The 20059-nt window shown below is 37.9% G+C and overlaps 3 protein-coding genes across 14 annotated transcripts in view; 2 read left to right on the top strand and 1 right to left on the bottom strand.

The window, feature by feature from the left end:
- LOC131679398 (dual specificity calcium/calmodulin-dependent 3',5'-cyclic nucleotide phosphodiesterase 1-like) overlaps nt 1–20059 on the top strand; it is a 796874-nt gene that overhangs the window by 479870 nt on the left and 296945 nt on the right. The gene's annotated exons all lie outside the window — the stretch shown is intronic.
- Nucleotides 2124–4218, top strand: LOC131679404 (maltase 2-like). Its single transcript, XM_058960134.1, has 3 exons — nt 2124–2776; nt 2834–3195; nt 3253–4218. The coding sequence occupies exons 1-3, from the start codon at nt 2276–2278 to the stop codon at nt 4133–4135; spliced, it is 1746 nt and encodes a 581-aa protein (XP_058816117.1). The 5' UTR covers nt 2124–2275; the 3' UTR covers nt 4136–4218.
- On the bottom strand, nt 9425–11995 carry LOC131679403 (maltase 1-like). Its single transcript, XM_058960133.1, has 3 exons — nt 11457–11995; nt 10948–11309; nt 9425–10668 (listed from the first exon to the last, which is right to left on the bottom strand). The coding sequence occupies exons 1-3, from the start codon at nt 11973–11975 to the stop codon at nt 9786–9788; spliced, it is 1764 nt and encodes a 587-aa protein (XP_058816116.1). The 5' UTR covers nt 11976–11995; the 3' UTR covers nt 9425–9785.

Here is a 20059-nt window from a genome sequence, read left to right as displayed (position 1 = left end):
CGCGTTTAAAAGATCATGGCTGCCCGCCCCAGGGGGGGGGTGGGTTATAGTAAGATTTAAATAGCTTCAAAAGCCTGACGTGTAGTGTATTGGCACTGTGTGGGACTCACGACTCACCTTCGTGCCTAACCACTTAAACAATCCTTATTTTTCACGCCCTTTTCCCCACGGAACTTCATCAAGGTATTACTTCGTGGGGGGAGGGGATCGTTGTACTTTCGTCGCACTTCTTTATTCTGCTCCATCTCGGAGCCTCACTTAGTTCATGGAATGGCTCGACCTTTGAGCTTTATCTCTCGATTCTTCTCGTACTTCTTGTGCCCATCTATAACGTCGCCGTTTAGCTCTCGTCCCCGTGAATCATTCAGCTCCCGGCCTTATCTACTTTGATAGTCCCCAACGGTGAACTCACCCTACTCCGCCCGATAGTTTCCTAACGGAGGAGTTTCCACCGACATCTATACCCGCTTTTTTTTACCATTTAGCTCCCAGCTTTATCGAGATCAACTCGGATATTATCCTATTCCGACTGAGAGTTCCCCGAGAACGGAATTTCTTTCGTTACCGGTGTTTGTTTCGTGAGCTTCCCTTTTCCTGATTCTGTCGGATAGTCCACAGCTGCGAATCTACCCTACCGTGAACTCCCCGGCGGTAGATTGCTCCTGATACTGATTTATGTTTCTGTGAGCCATTTATCTCCTCACTCCGTCTATTCGATCTAGTTCCCGGCGATGGACCTAGCCTACTCAACAGGCCAGCCAGTAGGTGCCGAGGTCCATCCAGCGATTCCGGGTGGAGCGTAGCTTCCGGCTCACTGGCGCCCCTACGACTATTCGACGCGGTCTACTCGGTCTAATCCCCGGCGGTGGATCTAGCGTACTCCGAGCTACCCGTTAGGGTGTCGAGGACGGTCTGGCGATTCCGGTGAATCCTGATGTCCGGTTCGCTGGCACCCTGACGACTCGAAACTGGTGCTACGTCGCGTACTACTCAACTGGTTCCTGGCGGTGGACCCAGTCTACACCGTCGGAGAGTTCCCCGGCGGCGGAATTTCTCCGAAACCCGATTTGTGGTGTGGTTTGTATGTACATATGTCAAGTATGTCAAATATTATACTTAAATGAAAGGCTGCTATTGAATTGCATTTGGATTAGAGTTCTGCTTCCGGAGTTACGAGTTTAAGAGTGCGGTCACACATAATTTCCCATATGAATTCCTATTCATATGGGAAATGATGTGTGACCGCACTCTTTCTATTTAAATGCCGCAAAAATTAGCAAGTTTGTTTCTAAATTGCAAGGTTTTGTGATTCTGGCTCAATATCGTCCTCTTTGGCTTCAGTTTTATCCTTATTGAATTGTCGCATGAACTATGTTATAATCAGTTTGCTACTTCAGCATATAAAAATAATTCATTTGCTGGTAAAGCAAGCTGTTTTGTATTTTTTCATGTCGAAGGGTGTTGGAACAACTTAATTCTTTCAACTTAACCAACACGATAGTAGTATGAAATCACAAATTTCATGGAATCAGCTAACTACTTCACGTATACGGTTCGTAGTAAATGAAATAACAACTCAAGACATTGTCTAATAAGTGAAATAATAAAACTCCTCGGTTCAGTTAGGATAAGAGAGAAAGGCTCAACTGCATTACTGCACTCGGTGCATTAAAACAGGTTTATTTTGGAAAGGCTCTGCGCTGGAAATCTGCCTACCGTATTTTGTTACCTAGAGCCAAAATCAAAGGTTTTTCGATTCCACGGAACATATTTCGTCTTAGCGGCTTACTCATTCGCTGGGTCCTATTTTTTCATGATTTAGTGTTACACCCACATTTGTGGGTAAAATTAAAATTTGGGCAATTATACCATTAGTAATCAATTGTATCATTAATCAAATACCCAGATTAATCTTTCTGCCACCAACAAAGATCAGGTTAGTACCCATTGTCGTTATACCATAAACTTTTGTAAATCAAGTCGACCCGTGCTGCAATCAGTACTGCGCGTTTACTTATTTATTATTGCCAGCCCCCTTGCAGCTCAAGCTATTATTCGGATCAGCAGAGGGACGACTATCTTTATTGGCATCCCGAGATATATTCCTATCAGTAGATATGCTAACCTTAGAACAGTCCTTAGTTGAAACTCACGCGCTATTCGCCTGACTTACTGCTTTCCACCGAATGTGACCGCCTTGATAATTAACCCGATTGCTTATATAAAGAGCCTATACAAGGGTCGAGGACTGAGCAGTAAGTTGTGCACTGGTGAAATGGTCAACTGTAAAGTGGTGTTGCCTTTGTTGGCAGCTCTAGGCTACCTGCTGGTAGGTGTTACCGCCCAGCAGAAGGACTGGTGGGAGACCACCGTATTTTATCAAATCTATCCCCGATCTTTCTACGATTCAAATGGCGATGGAGTCGGTGACGTCAGAGGGGTTACCGCAAAGCTACAGTATTTGAAGGACAGCGGACTGGATGCAACGTGGCTTAGTCCGATCTTCTCATCGCCACAAGAGGACTATGGTTACGACGTGAGCGATTTCCTCTCGGTTGATCCTCTGTTCGGAACGAACGCAGATCTCGAAGAATTATTCGCGGAGGCGAAGAAATTAGGAATCAAAATCATTCTTGATTTTGTACCGAATCACACCAGCAATCAACACGAATGGTTCATCAAGTCCGAGCAAAGGATTGAGCCATACACGGATTATTATATTTGGCACAGCGGAAGACCGAACGGAAATGACCGTCCATTGGTTCCGAATAACTGGGTGAGTTTTAAAGTTATTTCATCGCATGAATCATACTAACGAGTCATACCCGCACAGCAATCCTTATTCTACGGCTCGGCTTGGCAATGGAGTGACATCCGTCAGCAGTACTATCTGCACCAGTTTGCCGTTGGTCAGCCGGATCTTAACTACCGAAACGAAGCAGTGATCAAAGAGTTTGACGACATTCTGCGCTTCTGGATGGCAAAAGGTGCATCAGGATTCCGAGTTGATGCTGTCAATCATATGTTCGAGGTTGAAGATTTGCGCGATGAACCCATCAACAATCCGGACGATCCTTTCAGCTATGGTTACACTCATCACATTTATACGAAAGATTTGCCGGAAACATACGAGGTGGTGGGACGTTGGCGAAAACTCATAGATGACTACGTGGCCGCAAATGGACTAGAGACTGTGTAGGTACAATGTTGATGGGGAACAATAACTATTGCTAACGGTTTGATTATTCACAGTATCATGATGACGGAGGCGTACGCCAACTTAACCATGACTATGAAGTTTTACCAATCTGATGATGGACGGCCGAGAGCCCATTTCCCGTTCAATTTCGCTATGATTGAAGATCTGCACGATTGGTCGAATGCATACGACTTCAAGTACATCATCGATCGATGGTTGGGAAACATGCCGAGCGGTAAAATCACCAACTGGGTATTGGGCAACCATGACAAACCCCGTTTTGCTAGTCGTTATGGACGCGATCGAATCGATGGGATGGCACTTATGTTGATGACACTGCCTGGAGCTGCCGTTGTCTACAACGGTGAGGAAATCGGTATGGAAGACTTCCGTGATATGTCCTTCGAAGATACCCGAGATCCTCAGGGATGCAATCTTGGACCGAATAACTATAAGTGGGCTTCAAGAGATCCTCAGCGAACGCCATTCCAATGGGATAACGGGTACAATGCCGGTTTCTCGAGTGCTGCAAAGACATGGCTTCCAATACATCCACAGTACGCGGGAAATAATCTTCGCCAGCAACAGGAGGCAGCAACTAGCACTTACAAGTACTACGTGGCAGCCATTAAACTGCGCAAAGAACGTGTCTTCACACATGGTGCATTCGAGTCGCGTGCTTTCAACGACGAAGTATTTGGCTTCGTGCGGTACATTCATGAGAATGACAACCGATATCTCGACCCATACAATGTTGTACTCATAAACCTGTCCGGGTACTCACAGAAGATATATGTACACCATCTGTATGAGTTTGCGAGTGAAGTTGCCACTGTCAAACTGGCTAGTAAACAGTCCAGCTACAATGTCGGAGCTGTTGTCAGCACGGCGGGACTAACGCTGGGACCATATGAGGCAGTTGTGCTTGGTAATTGAAGTCCCACAAAAAGAAGGACGATCTAAAAAACGGTCTTGCTCGTGGTTTTTTAGCTTTCAATAAAATATTTGCAAAAAGTTTATTACTATCGTTATTGATTGAGGTTGTAGCTGATTCAGCTTCTACATGGCTGACAAGTCGTTTATTTGAGGTCTTTTTCGAATTCAGGTTCATCACGTTTGAACTGGAAAACTAGTTGTATTGTTTTTCACACACCCATTTTTTTCTTTGTTTTTTTTTAACTCACGAATGCATGCCTTAAAGTATTTTTTTTTTTCAACTTGGAACGATTAGCATAATCAATTGTTATGAGGCACAGGGTAAAACTAAAACACAGTTATTAGTTTTTCTACAAATTTGGAAGTTGGGAAGACTTATACTTCTTGTAAATATTCTAAAGTATTGTTGACTCGATCACTCCTCAAATTGGAAATTATAGGATTTAAAGCAGCCATTAATTCTCTGAAAATATTTTCATTTATTAATTCACGTGATGCTTTCCTCGAATGATTATTCTTATATCTCCGAATTTTTTATGCTTCTTCGGACAAACGGCAAACGAAAATAATAAGCATGTTGAAAATTTTACGACAACGTAGCTGCCACTTTTTCACGTCAGCATGTTGTACCGTAAACCGGGGTGACTTTGATCATCGGGCTAACTTTGATCACTCGAAACTTTTTTCGTAGATCGCTTATTAAACCAGAATAGTCTACCGAATCATTTTAATTTGAAATGATTTTTACTCTATACTTTTAAAATACTGATTTGATATACTTTTTGAGTACATTGTTCGGTTTTGGGGTCCAAAATCTACGAAACACCGAAATTTGACTTTCCCTTATTTTTACGAAGCTTCATAAAGTGTCTATTTTTTATAAAACAAATAAATCTCATATTTGAGCAAGAGTAATAAATTACAAGCGAGTTTTTATTTTCCTTTAGATTGGGATGTGGCAAATTTAGTTTCAAGAGTTTGTTTATTTTAAATTTTTTTTTTGTGTGAAACTAGTTGGCAATTATTTAAAATTAGTTTAAGCTAAGATTCGCACATTTTTTATTGTTCAATATTCCAACGTGTTAAAACAGGTGAAACTTTTTGTACATTGATAAAGCACTGAAATAAAACCATTTTAGCAGTTTTAAAGGTTTTCAGAACATTTTATTCTAGTTCGACACAAATTATACGAATTTTGGTTACTCGAATTGTACAGTACATTAAAATACTTTTTATAATACCAATTAATATCTATTTTTTAATGAGTATCTTTCCAGAATTAGTTTAAACAAGCATTTGAATGAAAAACATTGACATCAACGACTTAATGTGCCTGGTGATAACATGCAGGTTATCAAAGTCACCCCGGAATATGAACACGAGCTTCAACTTGAAATTATTTTTGAAAATATAGCTGTAAGCGGACAATTTTAGGTAAAACAACCTAATCTTGTTCTCCATACATCAGTACATGGTTTAAAAATATGAAACTTGAAAAAAATGTGTTGCGTCTAAAAATATGTAATGATTACTTCGAAAAGTGATCAATGTCACCCCGGTTTACGGTACCACAAGTGCAGCGAATCTGTTGCAAAAGCGGTTGACTCGAAAAAATCTTTATTAAAAAATAAATAAATACAGGGGTAAACATTGTCAACTAGAACAAATTCGTGCTCATTTGAGTAGTAAAACGAAAACAAAAAAAATTATTGACTTTTTTACATTTTTGTTGGAAAACGTGAAACTGAAAACTGACTGAGAACGAACAAGTGAAAGAAAACATCCATCGACGACTGGTTTTCTTTACCGTCTGCTAATGGGGGAGACAGTAGATATGAACATTGCCCCCAAATAACGGCAACCAGACTCTCGCATGACAAAAATTGTCGGTAAGTGTTACACATGATTAGTTATCATGTGAGTGCTTGTTATAGTTCATGATGTTCGCCTCTTTCGTCATGATACGATGAACCACTATCACGATTTCTAAGGATTTAAAACAATTTTCATCCAATTTCGAAGCATCTATTATATTGCTTAATAAAATGCGGAAACTAATTCTCAATCAATCCTTCGAAAGTGACGCGGGAAGCCGGAATTTCCCACCCTATTTCGAGCAAAGCCATCAATATGAAGCACCAACAAAACACTGTGAAATTTTAAATATAAGTTCACTGCCGATTTGTCTGTAATATCATCATTGCGGGTTTGAAGACGGGCGGAGCATTTTATCGGGAAACTTTGTGAGATCAGTTAGCGCTAGGTGTTTGAAGGTGACAGACAAAGCATTTCCCGGAGAACACTATATGCAGATCGGTTAATTGAGCAAAATATTTATTAGAGAACTCAACCCCAGAGCTTAAAAAAATTGACATCCCTGCGTGAACTTAAAAGGAAAGGAAATTCAATTCATGCCCGCTGCCATGAATGAATTTTTGGGTTTGTTTCCCTCGTCATTCGTTCTCTCGGCGCAGCGCATTCAGGATCGGACATATTCGGTTTCAGAAGCAAACTGAATTTTGCTTCTATACTAGCTCTGAGAGGGATTATTAAGCAGTTCACTTATGCTCGAAAATATAGCAGATGCCAACTTCTGCCTTGAAAACATCCACATAATAACAAATTAATGCTTTGGTTGGTGAAGGAATTTCAAGCATTCGCATGAAATTTCAGTCAATTGGAAAGTTAATGAATGAGGGAGGCGGAGAATCTGAATGTTGTTTTCGGTAAATACAAGCCGAAATAGGTAACTTTGAAATTTTGAAATTTCGCAGCACTGCTCAACCCGCATTTATCATAGAAAAAATTGTAGAATCTATTTGAATGTCTATTACTGTACCAACCATTATATTTATTTCCGATGGTTGTAAACTTGTAAAATAAAACACCGAAAAAAAACCCGACTTCTATAAAATTGTTTAAGTGTCGCTTATTTCATGTCAATTCCAGCCACTAATCTTGAGCTGTATATTCGTACAATAATTTAACGCTAGGTATTCAAAGGTAACAGACTTATACTTTATATCAACACCAGTATACTGTGGATACAATTTTTAGAAGCTATTGATAACGGTGCATATCATTACATTTTAGTTACTAGTCTAAATGGCATCACGACAACCTTTTGCTCTAGCGACTAAAACGAAAATACTTTTAAGATCTCCTGCTGTTATATATTGATAGAATATATTCGTAAATCTCTACGAATTATTTTCGTACAGACAATTTTCATAAAATTTGCGAATTTTTTGTACATATGATGAATCATTCGTAGTTCTATTGAAAGACTTTTATGATCTATTACGAATTTTTCGTTAAAACCTCGAAACGACTTTCGTTGGCTTAATACGAAACGGTTTCATTAGGCAAACGAATAGTTCGCTGCTACATACGAAAGTATTTATAATATTTATGAGCACCATTCGTCAAATTGTTAACGTCAAAGAGCTTCAATAGCGGTATAATATGGTGATCATCACGACGGTCTCGGTCTGACTAGTTAGTAACCGTATCCTTGTCCGCCGGTTTCAGGAAGATTTCCCGGATATCTTTCGCTGCCAGTTGACCCAGAATCCGGAGCAGTACAGTTGACCCATCGCGAACTGTTCGTTGATTTTGTATGAATATGTTTGAGTTTTACTCTCTTCCAGGATTCCCAAAAGAACCGAGCTCGATCCATATTCCGAACTAGAGCAATGTTAAAATAATATGCTATTAAATACGAAAAATTCTCTAAGGTAAACGAAATGAATTTGTGCGACCAACGAAATCGTTCGTTATATACACAAACTTTTATTAAAACAAACGAAACATTTCGTTTCATTCGATTTAGGAAATCTTTCGTTCACCAAGCGGCCATTCTTCAGTTCATGAAATGAACGAAACTTACTATTTACAATGCACGAAAATACTTCGTTGCAGAAAGCGACGAATGAAATCGTGTTTTGTACGATCAATTTCATTGTATTTACGATTTTATATTTTCGGTGTAGGTTTTTATACACTCTTTTTGCCATTTACTATCGGTAGCATCCTGCCATACATCGAGAAAATATAGATGACCACATTTTTATTTTAGTATCGACTGAATTGGCCTTCCATTTCTTAAATCTACTGTAATTTCTGTCTATCACTTCGCCCTTTTAAAGTTTTCACTTCGAACTCTCCTGAGAAGACCCACCTGATGCTAAAATGTTTGTCGAACAAGATTCGTCTTCGAATACTTCTACTTTCCGTTGAAAATCATACAAATTGAAATCAGTCGGACCCTATCTGATCTACTTTCGAATGAAAGATAATCCAGTAAATATTCCAAAGATTTTGAAACAATTGACTAAGAAATATTCAGCTTAAACCGATATCTGAAAAGTTTGCCCAAATAAGCACAGCATTGTACTATCCTATTTAAAGCAAATAAATGACATTACTGACAAGTATTTTATTTAGGACGGTTGGGTCTATATGCCCACACACAAAGTTATAATCGACGGCGTGTTCACCGATTCGAGTTTGTCAGGCGTAGATCTACTGAAGCAGGAGGTTGGCTGCTTCAAGGAACCCTTTGTGCAGTTTTGAATGGCAAAGACACGGTGTGACTAGTACGCAGAGATTTACGATCTTTACGATGACGATTGCATTAGTAATGTTGAAAAGCCAGCATATTATCACCTTTTCTTATAATACTTTAAAAATGTTCTCATCAAAATATGATTTTTCAAAACTAAATAATTATAAGTACATAAAGCGTTCCCCAACGCAATTATAAATTTTCGCAGCTTTATAGTGTATTTGTGACAAGCAATTCGATATATGGATATACTGGTGAAGATAACTAATCGCCAGATGACCATTATTATGATTGATATTGAGTCACCATTGGCAAAAACTTTTCATCACAAAATGTAAATTATAGAAACTATTCTAAATAAGAGAACATAGAATAAGTACCTACTGCGTACTGTCGCCTTGGTCTTCATTGATGGAATGATGGTTCAGAATGTTTATTTGTATTCGAATATCAATTATTTATAACAAGTAACAATGCGAGATATAGTTTTAAAATATTTCTGTTATGTGCTTCTGATCGGGATTAGACCACCAGTATTTGGATGAAAAAGCTCGAAAGCGCACGGTTTCTAACGAGAATGACCAAATATATTACTTTGTAGATAAATGGTAGTAAATTTCAGTTGAATACAGATAAACACTAGTGGGAAGCATTCCAAAATTATTGAACAATGTGATTAAAACACAAAAGTACCGCACTGAATATTTATTATATAAATTTTAATCGATTATTTTTCAAAAAAAAACGTGTGTGTCACGCGAATATGAGTTGGAGTACATATTTGACTATCTTTACAATTATTTGTAGTACAAAACTGATGATTACATCTTCCCTAAGCTATCTAGTGAAATCTTTCCACAAAATTAAAATGTATCGTAAACGCATAGCGGTGTACAAATTCGAATTTGAGTAACATATTAGTCATTGGAATTGAATACAACTAACGTATATGCTGGTGTTGGTAATCGAATAGAGGTAGGTTGCGTTATAGGTGAGTGATATACATCCTACTGGTTCACCTGACTGATTGACTTATTTCAAGTACCAATTTAATCCTAAAGCACGCGAATCGATTACGTCTGACTAGTTTCCAACAACCATTGCTTCGTAGGGCCCTATAGCAATATGTCTTGGATCGACCGTGTCACCAATGGTAAACTTGGAGTTTTTCCCAGCTAATTTTACATCTGCATAGTTTTCTGTTTGGAGTAGCTTTCCTAAATCAACGTTGAAAGGATCTGCCGATAAATTGATCAGGACAGCACGGTACAATGCAGTCGCGCTACCTTCAAGCCGTGGAATATATCGAACATATACAAACACATTCTCATTGAAAGCTTTTGATATAAGCTTCCCCTTTTTGAAAATTTTATCTTTCCGAAGATGCAAAAAGTTTAAGTAGAATTTGAAAGTGCTGTCATCCGAAGTCATCTGATTGTGTAAGTTAATTTCCCTGTAGTTGGGATGTACCGGCAACCATGTTTTGGAAGCTGGCGAAAATCCTCCATTTTTGCTATCATCCCATTGAAACGGCGTTCTTGCGGGATCGCGAGATATTTGTTTGTATTTCTCTGGACCAACATTGCGACCCTTTGGGTCTACCGTATCTTCGTAGCTGATATCTCGGTAGTCTCCCATTCCAATTTCATCACCATAGTAAATAAACGCTACACCAGGTAATCCAAGCGTAAGTGCGGCCATTGATTCAACTCGCTCCCATCCAAATCGACTCGCTATCCGAGGTTTATCGTGATTTCCAAGCACCCAGTTTGCTACCTTTCCTGCTGGCATCTTAGCCATCCATTCATCAATTAGACGTTTGATGTCATACGCCGTTGAGTTCTGGTTCAACTTTTGCGTTAGCGAAAAGTTTATCGGTAATTGAGCTCTCTGCTGTGTGCCATCGCGTGATTGGTAATATTTCATGGTTGAGGTCAGATTGGAGTATGCTTCCGTAAACATAATTCTGAAACGAGAAATGAATCTTGTTAGATTGCTGGATGCTGGAGTGAACCACATACCGTACAGCATACAGAGGTTTTCATTTCAAATCTAAGACGACATTTTTGATTTGGATTTTTCACTATTTAAAGGATAATACACTCTTGAACTCTGTAAAATCCAATGATTTTTCGTGGTTTATAATCTCTCACACAATCAATCAATACACGATGTAAACATTTACCGTTATACAGGCAACCAATTTGCTAGTCGAAATTTCAATAGGATTCAGATAAACACTCACACTTCTTCTCTGCCGTTGTTCTTCACATATTCATCCAAAACGTTGCGCCACCGAGCAATCACTTCGTAGGTTTCCGGCTGGTCCCGGGTGTAAATATGATGTGTATACCGGTAGCTCAACGGGTCACGCGGATCGTTGACCGGTTCATTGCGAAAGTATTGGTCTTCAAACATTCGATTGACTGCATCAACGCGAAATCCAGAAGCTCCTTTACGCATCCAAAAACGCAAAAGCTCATCGAAAGCTTCAACTACTTTCGGATGGCGGTAGTTCAAATCCGGCTGACCAGCCGCATATTGATGAAGATAATACTCTTTCCTGCGGTCGCTCCACTCCCAAGCTGATCCGTAGAAGGATGATTGCTGAAACACGGAAAGGCACTTAACAAGGTATAGGAAACATTAGAAAGGAGAAGTAGTTACAACTTTCGATATCAAATTTAGAACCTTTTTCGGAAAAGTTGTAATTACCTTACCTTATTACTTTGACAATAATTGCAACTATTATACCCAATTGTTGGGAGGCAAAGGACGACCTCCATTCGGGTTCGCTTTTCCAGCGTGCCATACGTAAAAATCCGTAAACGGTTCAACCCTTTTCTCCGATTTCACGAACCACTCATGCTGAGCGCTGGTGTGGTTGGGAACGAAATCCAAAATGACTCTGATGCCCACTTTTCCGGCTTCTACGAAAAGCGTCACCAAATCATCGTTACTTCCGAACAACGGATCCACCCGGTAGTAGTCACTAACGTCATATCCGAAGTCCACCTGTGGCGATTTGAATACCGGGTTCAACCAAATAGCATCGACTCCGAGTTCCCTTAGATAATGAAGTTTTCGAATCACTCCTCGTAGGTCACCAACTCCATCGCCATCCGCGTCGTAAAAAGATCGAGGATAGATTTGATACACGACCGCCGTTTCCCACCAACTACTTTGCACATCTGACACATCTTTTCTGGGACAGAAAATAATTACTACTGCTAAAACGAACAGCACACAGCACAGCCGATTTTTGTGACGCATCGTCGCAATCGACTGACGAAATTCACCAGCAAGTGGTGATACAGAGTCGAAATATCAGCGATAAGCGGTTTGAAACGATTTTATTATAGATAAGAGTCGGTGCACTTGATGCAACCCTGTAGTTTCGCAGGGTTGTGCAGATATTGAACAGTCGGTTTGTTTCGGTGCAAATGTTACACATACAAATGGAACATCGTGGATTAATCGCCATATAAATAGATCGTTTACAAGAGAATCAAGACTACATGCCCGAACAGAATGTTTCGTTACTGACGCAGATTTAGATTTTAATTTGAAAATTTTATAAGCAAACCTGTGGTTTAATACAAATGTTTCCAACAGTGCCGCATTGATTACGTTGAATGCAAAAAGACACGTGGTCAGCAGCACCAGCTTGTACACTAGGCACAATAATTGTCCGCACAGCAAACTTCCCCACAAAATCTTCCGATTTTCTCACCGAATTAATCGACGATTGTAGCATTAACTCTTATGGAAATTTGGTCTATTTCAACCAATTTAATCGATTCATTAGGTTGTCGTTTAAAACTAGAACCAGTTTGACACAGATTAAATAAGACGATTAATATGCAGACGAAAATTGTTCACCGACGAAACACAACTTATTCGGATAACTAATCGGTCGATATCGAAGCATCCGACTGAAAAATTTAGCAACTGTCAATTTTTCTTTGGAGTTGTTTTTACAGAGATGTGTCGATAACTGATCTTTTTACTCACTAAATCGCGTAATTATAATTATGAAATAGATCACTTTTAATGTTTCAATATAAGTGGCCCGCTTCAAAATATTTGGCCTGAGTTTTACCTGATCTTTTAACGTGAATATCTGCCATTATACGGAATTGAAAATTAGTTTTTTGCGCTATCTGATTGGAACTATGTACAACAATTTTGTTAAAAAATCTGTAGAATGTACAATTAATGAAAATAACGGAAATGATGGATTTTATGAAAGCAGTTATTACTTGTGCCATGATTGGTCTGCACAATTCGATCAAGCGCGTTGCTAGGACTTCCCCTTTGTCATCCAATTAACTATGTTTGAATCTCCACCTCATTGACGGTGGAAGCAAATTCCAGTCTCCATTACCTGTGAACCGAATCCATCGTCTGCTGAGAAAGGGCAACTACGCCGAGCAGGGTTACCAAAAATACAGAATAATCTGTATTTATACAGATTTTTCAGCCATTTTCAGATCAAGAATCTGTATGTGCAGATATACAGATTTTTGCGTGTATATACAGATATACAAATTTTTGAGAAATCTCGACAAACATGTCAAATGGTCCTAAGTGCAAATGAGAGCCTCTCTTTGTTTACTTCCTCTTTCGATTATTACGGCGTCATCTTTAAACTTTTCAATATTATTTCAGGATATATCGAAAAACTCTGATTAAGACTAGCTTATTCTACTAAGAGTTGAGTAACAAACGTATAAACTGCCGAGTTATTAGCGAAAAAGAAAGTAAACAAAAAAAACTGTCATTTGCACTTAGGACCATTTGACATGTTTGGCTAGAAATGATGTTACAAAAACTATTTTTAGAAATATTGTTTTCAGTTTCAGTAATACTTCCTCTGTGTCTCTCGGCTTAGTCCTCCATATTTGGCTGTGCACGCTGACGAAGTCGACTTAAAAATGACTTTTACTGTGAGCCGTGTTTACAAACATTGCTTCACAGTTTGTGTTGATAAACACGGCTCACAGTAAGTCATTATTTATGTCGACTTCGTCTGCGTGCACAGCCTAATTAAAATATATCTTCACTTTTGAGAGTGGTCGCTCATTCTGAAAGGTATTGGTTTTGTAGTACACTCAGGTTAGCACCCAGCAAACGCCTGGCTGAAGTCTACTTCCAGAAACGTTAATTGTAATGTTCTGTGACTTTGTTAAGTCTCAATTTTTTGTCCGAAAATTCGACAGCTACATTAGTCGACTTACGGCCAATTTTTTTACTGCATGAAAACTGGTTTTCGCTGAAAACCAGTTTTCAGGTTGCTGGTAACCAATTAGCCGAAAACTGGTTTTCATTCAAGTGAAGAAATTGGCCGTTAATGTATACAACAATATATATATCTACAAAAGTCATTACTTGACTGATTTAAACAACAGGAATTAATATCTTCGATAGATAATCCAGCAAAAGGTTAAACGACTCAACTGATTCGATACAGATATCGACACAGATTTTTCGAAGAGTAAATACAGATGAAAAGATTTTTCAGGACAAAAATACAGATTTAATTTTGGTAACCCTGACGCCGAGCGTGTCGGAGTCCGAACACTCGTCTAGTTGGCAGCCGAAATGGAATATCTCGCCGCCGAAGTAATGGAGCTGGCAGGAAAAGCAGTCTGTGAACAAATTGGTCTCCGGCGTAACTATACTGCTCAGGGTGGATTGTTGCCTAACATCCAGGCCATTCCGCTGCCGAAGAAGACCGAAAACAAGGCGGACTCAACAACCTAAATCGCCGTTCTAGCCGAAGCCACGAAAAAGCCGTTATGTTAAAGACGACTACTTTATTCACGGTGTCTTTTTTTAACAACTTTATGCAAAAAATTCAGCATCTCTAAAACTTCAGGATATGAAAGAATGGGCTTTCCCCTTTCATTTGAAACCAAAATCAAAATAATCCGTCGGGGGGTCTAGAGCAACTTTTTTTTTGAAGTTTTTTTTTGTGGAAACATAGATTTTACAATGGAACAAGTTCATATTTCTGCCCCCAGATGGTGCTTTAGACATTCGAACAACACTAAAAGTAAGAATCTGATAGATTATTTAATTGTCTACAACTTTGTTACCAACTAAAAACCGATTTGAAATTATCCCGAAAAGTAGTTTAATATTTTAACGAATTCTAAGTCTAAGTTAGTTTCACAGAAGACCTAGTGGTTTGTCAATTCACAAGCACTTTTTTTATTTGCCAAATAGTTGTGTTTAGTTCAATAGTGAATTCAGCGGAATTTGAGAGCTTGGAAAGTCTCATCTTTTAGCTGAAAATTATAATTCCCTGATACAGGGCACCATTCATATTTTTGGGATGAGAAGTTTTAGATAAGTGTTGACCAAACTAGTATGATATTAATATTCTTTTTCATGATGGTAAGTGATTCCTCCCACAGAAACAGCTTTTTCAATTATGTATGCCTTCTTTTTCATTTATTCGATTGTTCTCAGACTCAGACTGATAACTATTCTTACGTGAATCTCCTACTCTGTTAGCATCTTCGTATAAAATTGACTTGTCCTGAACTTCAACATTTGTATTTGAACAAACTCAATGAAACTTTTAACGCACCATTGCAATATTTCGCGGATTTCATTGCAACGATTGGTTAAAACGCTGATTATCCGTTTTCAAAATTAACTCAATGTGACAAAGAGTGAACAAAAAACTTTGAGTTTTTGGATCAAGATTTTTTTTGGGATATATTCGAGGACTTCTATGTATATAAGGTTATTGTTGTACTCAAATCATATTTTGTTTTCAAAAGTAATACATATCGCATAATCTAGGATCAATTTGGTAACGATATCTCGCATAATTGATAGGAAATGGCCGTAAAATACAACTGCCACAATATGCTTTTCGGAGAAAACTTGAATAAATCGTTTCACGCTAACCACTAATTTGGACAGTTACTACTGTGGGTTGCGTTAAATTAGAAACGGTGTGTCCCAAAATTTCGTCTTCAAAGGAATAATAATAGCTGACTTAAGCGATCATAACCTAAGTTATACGACGTATGGTCCTTTCTAAAACATAAATGTAAGCAAACCCTTGTAACTAAGCAATACCTTCCGATGAATGGTAGTCCCTTCGAATCTATCGGGAAGAATTACAAACCAAAAGCACAAATAGTTCTCTGACTCTGTCAAACATCCTTATTTTCAGAAGTTCAATTAGAATTGTCAACGTAATGAATCCCGTCTAATATTTTCATGCCACTAAACCCAATTATTTTTTTTTTTTGGTAATGTAATAAGTGCGAGAAAACATATTTCCAAACCACTAGGCCTCGTGTGAAACTATCTTAGATATAACTTTGTTAAAATCTTACACAACTTTTCCGGATGATTTTAGATCAATTTATAGTGGTCGACAAACTTGTAGACAATTGAATTTTCTATCAATTTCTCACTTTTAGTGTTGTTCGAATTATAAAGCACCATCTGGGGGCAGAAATATGAACTAGTTCCATTGTAAAATCTATGTTTTCACGAAAAAAAACTTCAAAAAAAAAGTTGCTCTAGACCCCCCGACGGATTATTTTGATTTTGGTTTCAAATGAAAGGGGAAAGCCCATTCTTTCATATTCCGAAGTTACAGAGATGCTGAATTTTTTTGCATAAAATTGTTCTAATAAATACACCGTGTATTCACATAATGAGTTAATTTGATTTTCTCCACTTCCCTAATCATCGTATATTTTGAGTATTTGACAGGTGCCCTTGCAATGCTCAATAGACTAAATGCAAAAATAAATACGCTGATATAGTTGAAATGTGAAATAGTTTCTCATGTAAGGAGACCTCCTCTCTTGCTTACAATTTTTCTGTTTATGAAACGAGATGAGAGCCACAAAAAACCCATTTTTATTGAATGAAAATTCTGAAGTAGAATTTAAGCAGATTCCTCGTTTGAGAATTTTCGGCTACTATTTTACCCGATTTTAACGTGCCATTAAATAAAAAAGATGGGTTGTAGACCTAACCGAAGTGAAGTATAGTATTTAGATTGTTAATACGAATGGTGCAATTTTTACAATTTTGTGAAAGGTTGTATGAAAACTAACTGTTTCGGTATTTCTAATAATAATACCAAAATAACTAGAAACGTACATCGATATCCAAAATATTTAAACATTTCCTTGGGATTCCATTATGGTAACTTTGAAAAGGGCTTTTAATGATAGTGAAAAAAATCATTTGACAATAGAAGAAAATGCTGAATTCGTCTGTCAAATGGCTTCAGTTATCTCGTTTTTGGGTTCCATAATGACGGCCAACATCGTTCTACTCGTATTTGTTAATAAGATTTTAACAGTAGTCGTTACGCTTTCTGCCTAGTAAGAATCATTAAATGACACGTGCGACGGGCTTTGGTTTTATGGCTGATAAACGGTATAATCTCTGTTAACACCGTTGCAAAGGGCATGATTTTTTATACGATTAGAAAGAACCTTCAACCTGACTTTAATGCAATATTTCAGAAAACAGTAAAAATTCATGTTTTCTAATAGCCTAAAGTAAATTCTACTTCACTCCGGTTATGTCTCTGACCCATCATGTCCCATGAAAAAAGACAAAAATGTTTGACGCGGAAAACCCGCCAATTTACCCCGACCTCGGGGTAAGTTAGCAATATGTATGGATGCGCTAGAAAATAAGCAATCAAATGGAGATTCAATTACATCAAGGGTCCTTATAGAACGTGCTTAATGTGTTTTTACAAAAAACTGTATATTGAGCAACATTTGGTATTATATTTCAGCTTCGATACCCCAGCATTTTGACTTCGACACGTACTCCATATTTAAAAGCAAATTTGCGAAATTCATCAGACGATTGGCCGAAGTACATATCCCCTCCACATTGACGAGATACACAAGAAAAAGGTTTTCTTACTTTGGAATGAATTCCAAAAATAAAAATATTTTATGACTATTTTGTACTGCAAATAGTAACTCCAACTTTATTTTTGGCGAGCTCATTCGATAGTGTTTTTGTTCTGATTTAAACAACAAATAGTTTATACATCTGGTAACATTCTGGCAATAATGATTTTACGCCTGGCTAAATATTTTTCTAGCTAAATCCTATAAAGCAAAGGTACTTTTTTCGATGTTGTTGAAATCTGGAGATACGATAGGACACTATATTCGTGGTTAAATAAAACGATGGACACGGTTCAGCGGTTCAACTTCGAAGAGTATGAATAGTGCAAATTATTTAAAAACTAATAACACAAATAATCCATTGACGTTATTCAAGCAAAAAAAATGAGGAATTGCTAAATGATGTGAAAAATTGTGTAACCGCGTTGAAAATTGTATTATTTCAACAGTCTCGTTTTATACTTCCAAATCACTTCTTCGGTATTCTCGTCGTCACCAGAGCGTGGAATAGAAGTTGTGCATTCCGGCTCACATGGTTGCTTAGCTGTGGGATGACCACGTTTGCGCTCCGCAGCCTTTTTTTTAAGTCTTTTTCCTTCTGTTTTTCGATCATGTTTCTTTTTAGATTATCTACTTCAACAACTCCTTAAATTATTATATTGTTAACTCAGGCGAAATATCTGACGCGCTTTCATTGATAACGAGCACTTTTCTCTCACATGAGCACATAATGTTTCGAAACAAATGTACTGTACTTAGGACGAAGGACAATGCATTTTCTCAGAAAAACACCTGAAAACATAAACGACGCCGTAACTAATACAGCTGCTCCATGGTAACAGCCGGAATGACAGTTGTTAACGATTTTCTCTACCATGTATCTAATTCACGCAACACGAGCGACCTCTACAATAGCATAGCAAAGATAATGCCATATACCTATTGGACCCCCATACCACTTTGATCCCATTCTCCTCTACTCAATTAAAATGTCATAGACCCAGTTATCAGTTTCTAGTCGATATCAAAAGTTAACGCTGTTTTAAAATCTTGTTGCATATAAACAAAGCTTGTCAAAGGAGAAACTGAATGTTCTCATATACGATGTTAAACTCATTCAATGTCACCATGTTCGCAATGCAGTACTAGTGCAGTTCAGTGAACCATTTATCTACAGTAGTAACAAGACACGCTTCGTTAAACATGATAAAATTAAGTTCGAGATCAGTACGATAAACTAAATAATAGATGTCATTTGGTGATGGTACACCTGATAGCGCAATCCGCAGATTCATGTCACAATGCGGAGTTTATGACGCATGAAGAAATTTCTTCGTCGGCATCCCCAATAGTGTCAGGGTGCTAAGAATGCAGATATAATTCCCTACACCTTCCTTTGTGACCATGGAACATGACACCCCCTATGCACAGACCACACTCTGCACATATGACCAACAAACTAAAACGTGTCAGTTGTGTGAACATTTTAAGCTGCAAAAAAATTTTAAGCTGCAACCAATAAAACCATCCAAACCTCAACCCCTAACCCTAAAACACAGGACAATAGGGATCTGTAAGGGTGTGTGGGTTACAGAATTTTCTGATGCAGATTAGTATTGTGAGTTAATTTTTCAATCCTTTTTCCATTTCTAAGCCCGAAACTATTAAAAACAAAACATTTATTAGTTTGTATCCTTTTAGGACAATAACACATCAAAATCCATGCGACTTGCACGATTCTATAGGTTGCCTCATCAGATTAAATCGGACCTGTCTAGCTACCGGACCAACGTGCCTGAAGTTTGTATGTAATTTTTCAACAATTTACATGGAGAAAAGCCACAAGCTCGTATTATCGCCACTAGGTGGCACTGTAAGTGAAAATAATAAAAACAATTTAATTGTCTATAACTTTGTCGAAGAGTGCTAGTCAAAGTCAAAAGTTATTAAACTTTTAAGGAAGTGTCTGAGTCAGTTTTGCATGGGGCCTAGCAGTGTATAGTTATGTATCAGTACTCGATACATACGAACTAAACGTTTTTTTGTGAAATTATGATTAGGTTTAGCTCAATACCATGTTCAGAAGAATTTTAATGAAAAATATTAGATGTTAGATGTTGTTTATTATAGAGAACTTAACCCTAAGGGTCATTCTCCTTCGTAATGAATAATACGATTCATGTTTTGGTTAGAACATTTTAGTTACACATGTTACCGCGCTAACACTAATTTTTCAACGGAGATAGATAGAAATAAGGTGTCTTCTAAAAAATTGTAGAACAGGCATTTTTCAGTAATTTTTCCGAACATTCCGACATTCTATCTCTCTCCTATGAAAAGTTAGCGTTGGCGCCCTCTGTGCGGTCTTATATGGAACTAAAAGTTGCTAATTAAAACATAACTCGTATCATGTACTATAATTGATCGGTGTCAAGTCAA

Source organism: Topomyia yanbarensis, chromosome 2 (genome assembly GCF_030247195.1).
Source record: "Topomyia yanbarensis strain Yona2022 chromosome 2, ASM3024719v1, whole genome shotgun sequence".
NCBI lineage: Eukaryota > Metazoa > Arthropoda > Insecta > Diptera > Culicidae > Topomyia > Topomyia yanbarensis.
The sequence above is the reverse complement of the archived record's forward strand: the minus strand, read 5'-3'. Positions and strand labels throughout refer to the sequence as shown.